The sequence below is a fragment of the Orycteropus afer genome, unplaced genomic scaffold (assembly GCF_000298275.1).
Source record: "Orycteropus afer afer isolate SDZICR_OR568_19922 unplaced genomic scaffold, OryAfe1.0 scaffold00247, whole genome shotgun sequence".
Lineage (NCBI taxonomy): Eukaryota > Metazoa > Chordata > Mammalia > Tubulidentata > Orycteropodidae > Orycteropus > Orycteropus afer.
The window spans coordinates 681,893-694,107 of NW_006921834.1; the positions used below are offsets into that span (position 1 = coordinate 681,893).

General features: G+C 37.1%; 1 protein-coding gene across 1 annotated transcript; it reads left to right on the forward strand.

Annotated features, from left to right (window-relative positions):
• The first annotated feature begins 4,485 nt into the window (after positions 1-4,485).
• On the forward strand, positions 4,486-5,517 carry LOC103204402 (olfactory receptor 9K2-like). Its single transcript, XM_007949600.2, has one exon. The coding sequence runs from the start codon at positions 4,486-4,488 to the stop codon at positions 5,515-5,517; it is 1,032 nt and encodes a 343-aa protein (XP_007947791.2).
• The last annotated feature ends 6,698 nt before the right edge of the window (positions 5,518-12,215 follow it).

Consider the following 12,215-nt stretch of genomic DNA (forward strand, 5'->3'; position numbering starts at 1 on the left):
AGGAAGAGAAAAATGAAACCACTGAGAAATTGTCCAAGATTTGTTGGAAGTACTTCTCTGATGTGATGAAAAATGAGAATATATCCATTCAGGAAGTCCAACGAATCTCAAACAGGATAGACCCCCCAAAAAAAACACCAAGACATATCATCATCAAACTCAATAAAACCAAAGACAAAGAAAGAATCATGAGAGCAGCATGGGAAAAACTAAAAGTTACCTACAAGGGGGGCAACCAATAAGACTAAGCTCAGATTTCTCAACAGAAACTATGCAGGTGAGAAGACAGTTGGATGGTATATATAAAACCCTGAAAGAAAAATTTTCAACCAAGAATTATGTACCCAGCAAAATTGTCCCTCAAAGATGATGGTGAAATTAGGACATTTCCAGATAAGCAGAAATTAAGGGAATTTCTTCAAACTAGACCGACCTTACAAGAGATGCTAAAGGGAACCCTTTGGATGGAGAAGCAACAACAGTCAACAACAACTGACCATTTACACACATGATGATGTAACCCAAAAACCAACCAAGCTATGGAAGTATCCAAAGTAAATAAGCCTACAAGATTGTAAACAGGGAACCAGGGACACCAACCAACCAAAGTAAATAAGCCTACAAGACTGTAAACAGGGAACCGACAAATGAGGACAACTACAAACCAAAAAGAGAGAAAACAATCTGTGTCATTACAGAACTTCTAGATGGTAGAGAAGTCAAGACAACTACAAGATAGAACGGACTGTTCTAAACTTGGGAAGAAAACGATAAATCACAGGGTAACCTCAAAGAAAAATGATAAACTTTCACATCAAAATAAAAAAGAGGACCAGCATAAATATATAGCAAATACTAAAATAATAGCATTGAAGGAAGTGATAATATGATTCATAAACAAAACGAGCTCAGCATAGAAAATTATATGGAACAAAGAAATTGACACAATGAAAAATCACATGACAAAAATGACAGCAACAAATTCATATTTGCTGATAATTACATATGTGGCAAGGTGCTTATCTCTAAGATTGATGGAAAACTCCAATGCCTCAACACCAAAGGAATTAACAATCCAATTGAAAAATGGCCAGAAGACATGAATAGACACTTCACCAAAGAGGATATTCAGGTGGTCAGCTAATACATGAAAAGATGCTCACAATGATTGGCCATCAGAGATATGTAAATCAAAATAGCAATGAGATACACCATCTCACCTCAGCACTGATGGCAAGGTTCAATGAGACAGAAAATAACAAATGCTGGTGGAGATGTGGAGAGATTGGACTCTCATACACTACTGGTGGGACTGTGAAGTGACACAACCACTGTGGAAAGCAAAATGGTGATTCTTTAGAAAGTTGGAATTGGAGATACCATCTGACTCAGCAATCCTATTACTAGGTATATATCCTAGAGAGGTGAGAGCCAGAATAGGAACAGATACATGCATGCTCATGTTCATCACAGCACTATTTACAATAGCAAAAAGATGGAAACAACCTACATGCTCATCAGCGGAAGAGTGGATGACCAAACCATGGTACATACACATACTGGAATGCTATGCAGGACTAAAGAATAATGTAGAGTCTGCAAAACATCGCACAATATGGATGAACTTGGAGGACATTATGCTGAGTAAAATAAGTCAATCACAGAAGGACAAATATAGTATTAGTTCATAGTTGCAGAGGGTCAAGGAAAGGTCTATATATGGAGGGAAACTTTCTTTGTTGTTTGCCAGCAGTGAGAGGGGAGGGGAAGGAACACTGCAAAAAAAAGGAAAAAAATGCATTGACCCATGTCACTTTAGTTTTGTGTATTTCACTGTACATAAGTTATAGTTCAATAAAATACATTTAAAAAATTATGGAAACCTATAGGGGTTATTATTGTTATTATTTTCTGCCATATTGTTAATTATTGTAAATTCTGAGATGATGACATCTGCTTCCTTGTATCTTATCATAATTATGACATTGTGTTTTTTCAGTCATCCTTCTAGTGGTGGGCTCTCTTGGGGAATTAATCCTGTTGGAGCCAGGACAAGAACAGATATGTGCATACCCATGTTCATCACAGCGCTATTTACAATAGCAAAAATGATAGAAACAACCTAGGTGCCCATTAGCAGAACGGACAACCAAACTATGGTACATACACACAATGGAATATTATGCAGCACTAAAGAATGACGTAGAATCTGCAAAACATTGCATAATGTGTATGAACTTGGAGGACACTATGCTGAGTGAAATAAGTCAATCACAGAAGGACAAATATTGTAGTAGTTCGTCATTTTAAAAAGTCAAGGAAAGGTTTATATATGCAAGGAAACTTCTTTGTTGGTTACCAGGGGTGGGAGGGGAGGGAGGAAATGGCTAAACAAAAAAAAAAAAAATGAGAATAGATACAACAACACACGGGTGGAACACATTATATGACAATACTCATGCATGACAGATTCCTTTAGAACCCAAGTATTGTTGGCAGCTACCAGAAACTGAAATAGACAAAGAAGGACCTTCTCATAGGGCCTTGAGCTGAATGTGGACCCTTAGCATCTTCAACATTAGGAAAACACATTTCTGTTCTTTAAATCCACGCATTTGTACTATTTTCTGTTCTGTAGCACTAGGTGAATAAGACAGTAGTTATTAGGGAATTTTTAACTACAGGTCCTGATTTCTAAGTATTTTTACTGATAATTTTTTTCCAAAATTATATTGAATGCAACCATTTTATCATTGTATTTTCTAACTTAGTGTTTAACTGTAGGAAAGTACAGAATTAGCAAAACATTTGAGTTTATGAATCAGAGTGTATTTCTTGTATCATGAAATATGACTGCCATCAAAAATACAAACTCACTGCTGTCGTGTCAATTCTAACTCACAGAAACCCCTCCTTGGGTTTCTGAGGTTATCTCTATGGAAGCAGATTGGCCAGTGGCTGGTGGATTTGAAGTGCCAGACTCCTGGTTAGCAGTCAAATGTCTTAGGCACTATGCCACAAGAGCTCCCATCCAGTATATAGATAAATAATAATTTAGAGGAAATGTTTAGCCTTTTTAATTCATAAAAAATGTAGTTTACCACAAAAGAATAGCTAGTCATTTTCTAGGATAGTCTTCATATAGTATGCATTTTAAATATGTGTCTACTGTGATAATTAATAGGAAATTTTTCTTTGTCAATGAAAAGTAAAGTACAGAGATGACTTCCAAAAGGATACACACAACAGAAGAAGAAAAATTTCCTTACATTTTGACCAGTTTTTTCTTTGTACCTGAGGTTTCTGTAGTCCTCCTGGACAGCAACCCAGGAGTCTACACTTTTGTTTCCATAATTGACATTTTGATTACTCCTCTCCCAGTGGAATCCACCAATGAAGATGCGCAAACCCTCAATGCTGAAATATCCTGAGAAGAGTTGCAAAGGCGTAAAAATATCTAAGGCCATCAGAGACAGTCACATCGATATTTTGGAGTTAATGGACTTTGGATGACACAGGCACAAGGAGTTATACTCCTTGTATATCTATACTGATCACATTTTCTTCATTTGAAGACATAACACATATAAGAATTTATAAGAGGATTTATAAGAGGATATTTCCTTTAGATTTATACCATAGGCTTACTTGCCATAATTAAATAATAAGATCTCATGAATACTTTGGTAGAAAATCATCTACTGGGGTGAAATTTTTGGAAAATTAATAAGCTTTTCTCTATACCTCAAAAAAAAAAAAAAAAGGGCAAAATGACTATGGCATTTTTCAATTAAACAACTAAAAATGTAAATGAAATGTTCTAATAATGCAATACAAAAATGTATTTGGGGTTAGAGTATGACCTTAATCTGAAAAAGAAAAAATAACATGATTTTGGAAGTAACATCAGTTACTTAACATGTGGCATAAATTTTAACTAATTTACAGAATTTTTATGTTATTGATTTTAATGTGCTAATAAATTGTCTGTTTTTATTCTATTTCCAACTTTTGCTGCAGTGCTAATGGAAATTCAAAAGACTGAGATAGAAAAGGTAAAATATTTTTAAACATTTGTGTATTTGTTACTTTTAAGTAATGATTCAAATTGTGACTTCTGGCTATCATAATTGCTACAATGACTATCATGGAGTTTATATAGTCTTATTTTGGGTAAAAAAATAGCTCTTCACTAATGAGCTCATTAAGTTATAATTTAAGAATATGAGTAAAATTAGACAATATAACGATGTTATTTTCCTGGGAAGTCCATTTAAAAGCACAATTTAAATTAAACAACCAAAGCATTCCTTTCAATCCTTTCTTTCATGCTTAATAGCTCCTAATAGACTTACAGATCTGGAGTAATATTGATGTCTAGTCTAAATTCATGTTACTTCATGATATGGAAATTATTATATAGCAAATATTTAATTAGGCTGTAAGTAATATTCACAGTATTTCACAAAATTTCAGTGAGTATTTATGGCACTAAAATCAAAGCCAGAAGTTCATTTGTTTCTTTTGTCTTGTGCCTCTCAGCAGGTCTCTGCCATGGGTGACAGGGAAACAAGTAATCACTCAGAAGTGACTGACTTCATTCTTGTAGGCTTCAGGGTCCGCCCAGAGCTCCATCTTCTCCTCTTCCTGCTGTTTCTGCTTGTTTATACCATGATCCTTCTAGGGAACATTGGGATGATGGCCATTATCATAACTGATCCAAGACTGAACACACCAATGTATTTCTTCCTAGGAAACCTCTCCTTCATTGATCTCTTCTATTCATCTGTGATTGCACCCAAGGCTATGATCAACTTCTGGTCTAAGAGCAAGTCCATCTCCTTTGCAGGCTGTGTGACTCAGCTCTTTCTCTTTGCCCTCTTCATTGTGACCGAGGGACTTCTCCTGGCAGCCATGGCTTATGACCGCTTCATTGCCATCTGCAATCCACTCCTCTACTCTGTTCAGATGTCAACACGTTTCTGTGTTCGGTTGGTGGCTAGTTCCTATTTCTGTGGATGTATCAGTTCAGTTCTTCAGACCAGCATAACATTCACCTTATCCTTCTGTGCTTCTCGTGCCATTGACCACTTCTACTGTGATGCTCGACCACTTGAAAGGATTTCATGCTCTGATCTCTTTATCTATAAAATGCTGTCTTTTTCTTTATCTGGCATCATCATCTTGCCTACCATCATAGTCATTATTGTTTCTTACATGTATATTGTATCTACAGTTCTCAAGATAAGTTCCACCGAAGGACGTAAGAAAGCCTTCTCGACTTGCAGCTCTCACCTGGGAGTCGTGAGTGTGCTGTATGGTGCTGTCTTCTTTATGTATCTCACTCCTGACAGATTTCCTGAGCTGGGTAAAGTGGCCTCCCTATGTTACACCCTAGTCACCCCTATGCTGAATCCTTTGATTTATTCTCTGAGAAACAAAGATGTCAAAAAAGCTCTGAGAAACTGCCTAAAGAAAAAGGTAGTTTTATTTAATTTCTTTTTACCAGTGATATAAATGTATGTCTTGGATATTGACCAGAATTTAGGGAGGCATTGAGGCAAAGAATACTCTGATTTTTGTTGTAAATATTTAGTTGAGGGAATTATTTATTTAGATTCTATGTACTTACTGCTGAAGAATACATTTGCTCTATATTCTGCTTGGTTAATGATTTTGAGGTTACTTTCTCTGTATTTCAACATAATTTTGGGTTAAAGTAATAACTGCCATGTCTTTTTTTGTTGCTGTTTTAGAGAAAATATATTTCCAAATTTGTACCTGTCTTCCTGATGATGTTTGGAATGTATTAATTTTTTGAGTCAATAATATGTTATGTGTTTGAAATGTAATAGGTAGAGGTCACAAAAGTTGAAACAATAAGCAGTGGAAACAAAGTCGTAGGTTCACTGAAGAAATATTTTTCAGTGTGTAATGATAAATATGGGAGCTCTGGTAGCATAGTGCCTAAGGCACTTGACTGCTAACCAGAAGGCTGGCGGTTCAAACCCACCAGCCACTCCTCGGAAGGAAGATGGGGCAATCTACTTCCATAGTGATACTGCCTCGGAAACCCAAGGAGGGGTTGCTATGAGTCGGGTCCGACTTGACGGCACATAACAACAATGATGAATATGATACTTTTCACTGGACAGTGTCGTAAAAGTGAACTCCATATGCTTATTTATAAAGGCTGAATAGCTGGCACTATTTCATGGTTTCTCTTGCTTGTCATTATGTTATCACTCACCTAAGTATTTACTAGATTAATAATTTTGTTTTGAAAATGCTACCTATTCACAAGAAAGTTATGTTGGAAATAAAACAATAGTCAAGAAAATCTATTTTTGTTATATATGCCTTTGTGCATACTATGCATCAAATTAATATTTATTGAATTCTTGTACTTTCTTGGCCCAAAATAAATATATAGCCCCTAGGTATAAATAATAATAGCTTTGTAACCCACCAGCCACTCCTCAGAAGGAAGGTTGGGCAATCCACTTCTGTAGTGATACTGCCTTGGAAACCCAAGGAAGGGTCGATATGAGTCAGGTGTGACTCCATGGCACATAACAACAACAACGTCAAATATTTTCCCTAGATGGCATATGAGCGAATCTTCTACTTATAGAAAAGACTAATAAAACAAATAAAATTAGATAAGAATTACTATTCTTTTATCTTCATGATTTATACAGAGTATTATTTAATGTTCACATTTGAATTAATTACAGTCCCTATTGTGAGTAATTTATTCCTTAACTCTATAGTAACTAACCTGTGAATAGTGTTGTGGTTAGTCATGATTTACTTAGAAACATAGAAACCATTCTAATCCAAACAGAGGAAAATTTATACAAGGAATAAGCTAAAGAGTCAATGCAGCAACTGAAAATATCAAAATATGTGATGTTGAAGTGACACAGAGTTTAGCAATAGTAGACAGACTTACCAACCAACTATGATTTCAAGACACAGGAGGAGATGGTATAAAAGCTATCTGGGGTTTGGCTAGTGGAAACTAGGGCCAAAAAGAAACAGCAGCCAAAGCATAGGGAAAGAGAGATATACCCTCCCCTTCTTCTTCAACTCTGCCTTTGCAGTGTTAAAACAGCCATAGACATTATGTAAGGTGCCACTGAATTAGCTGACTTCTGCTTGAGAATATAAAAAGATCCCTCAACTAACATTCTAAGAAACAATCTTACAAAAAAAAAAAAAAAATCAAAATCCTCAACAGTCATGTGCTGTGTCTTCATAGAAATTTGGTTTCTTTATTGAATCAATTTCTCTGCTATAAAAGGAATATGTTTTATCTGCCCAGTATAGATGACATTTTAAAAAGTTGCAAATTAGCTTAGTAAAACAGAACAGAGTTTTAAACTGATACCCACTGAAAATACTGAAAGTTACCAAACACTTTATTTATAAGCAGATACTGATTTTTAATGAAAGAAGAACAAAGCTAGAGGAGAGGAAGTCCCCAAATCACTGAAGGGAACATAAATTAGAAACACTTTTATAATCTGAGGATTTTCTGTCAAATTTAAAGACCTGTGCCTTTCAATTTTAAAATTAAATTACCTTTAATTTGCTCATTCATGTGTTAGCATGCCATTTATACAAAATTTCTCATTTCCTTTAATCAATGATTTAAAAAAAAATTCTACTGCAAGAGGACAATGGCTAAGGCAATGGATAGTCGGTGATGAGCATGTCTTAAAAGCTTTCTATGTCTGTTATGCATAACAGACATGTTATGCATGTCTGTTATGCATAAATCAATGAAGAAAACTATGGTATCTCTCCTCAGTAACAGGAAAAGCATTTGAAATTATTCCACATCCATTTATGTTGTGTTTTCAAAATAAATTTTAATGTATTGACTAGATTTTTAAGTAGAATAATTTGTGTTAATTTTTAGTGGTTGCTCTATGGAAAAAGAACATATACTATTTCTTAACTTTTCACGGGAGCTCTGGTGGCGCAGATCTGTGGAGAATCGTCTGTACTGAGGGTGCAGCCATTTTGAATATCTGCCAGCAGTATTGGGATCCATGCAGCAACCTAAGAATAGGCTCCACTTGCCCAGCCGGACAACCCAGGCAACAGCACTGGAGGCTCACAACAACAACAACAAAAACGCACTGCCATTGAGTTGGATCTGACTCATAGCCACCCCTCCTTGGATTTCTGAGGTAGTATCACTACAGAAGTAGATTGCCCAGTCTTCCTTCAGAGGGGTGACTGGTAGGTTTGAATGCCAGCTTTCTTCTTAGAAAGGTGAAATATCCCCCTTGTTACTCACACTCCGCACCCTCTTGGTGAATGGAGGTGTGGCCATCCCCACCTCCACCCACCTTCTGGATTGGCAGGAATTCCATCCCCGTCTGTGCTCTGTGACAAAGCCTGCATGCCCTGCCTTGTCCCCTGCCCAGTTTTGTTTTTGTTTATTTATTTTTAAATTATTATTTTCTTCCTCCCCCTTTCTTCCATTTTATTTTTTTCCCTTTATCTTTCCTGGCTCTCCTCTTTATTTTCCTTCTCTTTCCTTTTCTTGATTCCTTTCTTTTTTTTCTACTTTTGATTTTTCCCATTCCCCTCCCTTTTTTTTTCATTTTGCAGTTTTCCCATTTTTTTCTTTATTGTTCCTTTACTATTGTTCTTTCTTATACCCCTCACCCACAGATATTGTGGGAATTTTTCTTTTTCTCCTTACCTTTCCTTCCCTTTGTGTGTATGTGATTTCTCCTGTTTATGTTGTTTGTGTTTTTTATTCTCTTGTTTTTATTTTTTGGTGTTTGTTTGTTTGTTTTTGTTTTTATTTTTGCCTAACTGAGTGGTAGATAGCAATGATGCCCACAGGACATCAACACAGGTTGGCAGGCTTTATTTCTACATATATATTTGCATGTGCTGTAATAATGTCTATGTAAATAGAACTAACAGGGGGCAAGTTATGATAACTTCTTAGCCACAGCCAACCACCCTGAGAGAGTGAGTTGTTGGACCTATGGGCTCGGGACCACAGTCAGTGGGGGCATCAAGCTCAATTGGCATAACATACTATACAAAAACATTGTTTGGTGAGTAGGGACTGGGGTCTTAGAAGCTTACAAGTGGTCATCTAAGATGCAACAATTGATCTCGCCTCATCTGGAGCAAAGGAGAATGAAGAAGACCAAAGATGCATGGACACAATTAGTCCAAGGGACTAGTGGACCATGTGAAACTCAGCCTATATGACCATGAGACCAAAAGAACTAGATGGTGCTAAGCTACCACTGTCCACACTAAGAAAGGGAACAAAATAGAAGATGCTGGATAAAGTGGGAGAAAAATGTACAGCAAAAATCAAAAACATAAAAAAGACTAGGCTTACTGGTCAGATAGAGACTGGTGAAACCCCCTAGACTATGGCCCCAATCACCCATCAGGTCTTGAATTGAACTCACTCCCATGGTTTCCAACCAAAAAACAGACAGCAAATAAGGTGAACATTTACGCCAGTTAGGTACACTCCTGCAGTGCGGTGAGTTGTTTAATATGTCCCTTCTAGTCATTGTCCTCCATTTTGTGATATACAGTAAATCCTGGTTGCCAGGCCTGTTTAAGGTGGAATGTATCTTGAGTCCCGCCTTGCTGCAGAGTGTGATTCCAGTCACCATCCTTAGTTTCCTTGAGGGTATATATGTGAATGTTCTGGGAAAGTTCTCTCTCTTGCTGCAGTCCTGTATTTGGTTCGCCCCCATCTCACCCTGGACTTGAGACAGCAGCTGACCATCTAACTTGCCAGTTTGGGTTCATCAGCCCCTGCAACCATGTGAGCAGGAAAATCCTCCAGACCTATCTGCTGACTTGGGACTTGCCGATCTCCCAGCCTCCACCCCCACGTGACCTGTTTCCTTGGAAGTTTGTGAGTTCTATGAGACATTCCAGGGAAATATAGAACCCTAAGACAGAAGGAAGAGTACTGAGGGGAGGAGGAGGAGTTGATGTCAGAGATGATGTGGCACAGTAGTTTGGAAAAGTTGGACATTTGGGACATCTTTAACCCCCACCTCATAGGGACCAGCCTTGTATTGATCCTTCTAAAATAAATTATTCAAGCAACTCCCTAGAACAATCAATCATGGAAGATCAGAAGGGCAGTATTTGCAAAGGGAGATGGCTCAGAAGGCAAGAATGGGTAGGAAAGAAGGACACAGGGAAAAGATAACCACAGAGAGGAAGTGGGAAGAGAGCTGTTACATTATGGGACTGTGATCAATGTCATAAAAAACAAAATGTGTATGAACTACTGTATGGAAAATGAATTTGTTTTGTAAGCTTTCACCCAAATTACAATGAATAAAAATAAAAAGATATAATTGTCAAATATTTATCTATATCGATTATAAACCCAAAACACACATTTATAATTTTGGGTTCAAACAGTCACATGTACTTCAGACAGTAAGAGGGGGAAAAATTGCTTTTATGCTTACTCATATATTTTAAATCTCATCATTTTTAATACATCTCTGTAGATCCTAGTTTACTGTTATCTCCCTTTAGCATGAAGAATGTGCTTTAGCATTCCTTGAAGTGAAAATTTGGCATAATGCACTCTCTTAGTTCTCCCTTACTAGAAAAGTGCTTTAGTTTTTCTGCAATATTAAATTGTGTTACTCCTAGATAAAGCATTCTGGACCACTCGACAACACACACACTCATGCACACACTTTTTAAGCACTTTAAAGACATTGTTACGCTACCTCTGACTTTCGTAGTTTCTGAAGAACAGTCCAAAGGTATTAGAATTATTGTTCTCTAATACATAAAGAGTAAAAGTAAAAAAAAAGTAATGTAAAATCTTACTGAAGATAATTCAGAAATGGTTGCAGCAGTATATTGACAGAGAACTTCCTGAAATGGAAGCTGGATTCAGAAGGGGATGTGGAGCAAGGGATATCACAGCTTATGTCAGATGGATCTTGGCTCAAAGCAAAGAAAGATATTTACTTGTGTTTTATTGACTATGCAAAGGTATAGTGGATCATTACAAATTGTGGATAGCATTGAGAAGAATGGGAATTCAAGAACACTTGATTGTACTCATGAGTAACTTGTATATAGACCATGAGGCTGTCATTTGAACAGAACAAGGGGATACTGCAAGGTTTAAAATCAGGAAGGGAGTGCATCTGGGTTGTTATACTTATTCAATCTGTATGTTGAGCAAATAATCTGAGAAGCAGGGCTATATGAAGAAGAACATGGCATCAGGATTGGAGGAAAGCTCATTAACAACCTGAGATATGCAGACAACACAACTTTGCTTGCTGAAAGTGAGGATGACTTGGAGCACTTACTGATGAAGATTAAAAACTACAGTCTGCAGCATTTACACCTCAATACAAAGAAAACAAAAATCCTCACAACTGGACCAAAAGCAGTGTCACGATAGATGGAGAAAAGATTGAAGTTGTCAAAGACTTTATATTACTTGGCTCTACAATCAAAGCCAATGGAAGCAGCAGTCAAGACATCAAAAGACATATTACATTGGGCAAATCTGTTGCAAAAGACCTCTTTCTAATGCTGAACAGCAAAGATACTGTGGAACAGTATTTTCAATCTCCTCCTATGCATGTGAGAGCTGGACAATGAATAAGGAAGACTGAAGAAGAGTTGATGCTTTTGAGTTGTGATGTGGCAAAGAATGCTGAAAGTACTGTGGACTGCTAAAAGAACAAACAACTCTGTCCTGGAGGAAGTGCAGCCAAAATTCTCCTTGGAAGTGAGGATGACCAGACTTTGTCTCACCTACTTTGGTCATGTTGTCAGAGGGGACCATTCTCTGGAGAAGTATGTCATGCTTGGTAAAGTGGAGAGTCAACGAAAGATGGTAAAGCCCTCAGCAAGGCGGATTGACATGGTAGCTGCAGCGGTGGGCTCATGTATAGTAGGAATCATAAGGCTGCCACAGGACCGGGCAGTGTTTTGTTCTGTTGTACTTACGTTCTCTACGAGTTGGAGATGACTCGATGGCACCTAACAATAACAACAACGAGTCTCATACAATAATTGACCTTTTTTGATTGACTAATTTCACTCAGCATAATGTCCTCTGAGTTCATTCATGTTATGAGATATTTTGCAGATTCATCATTTTTCTTTAATGTTGCATGGTATTCCATTATTGTATGTACCATAGTTTGTTTATCCAT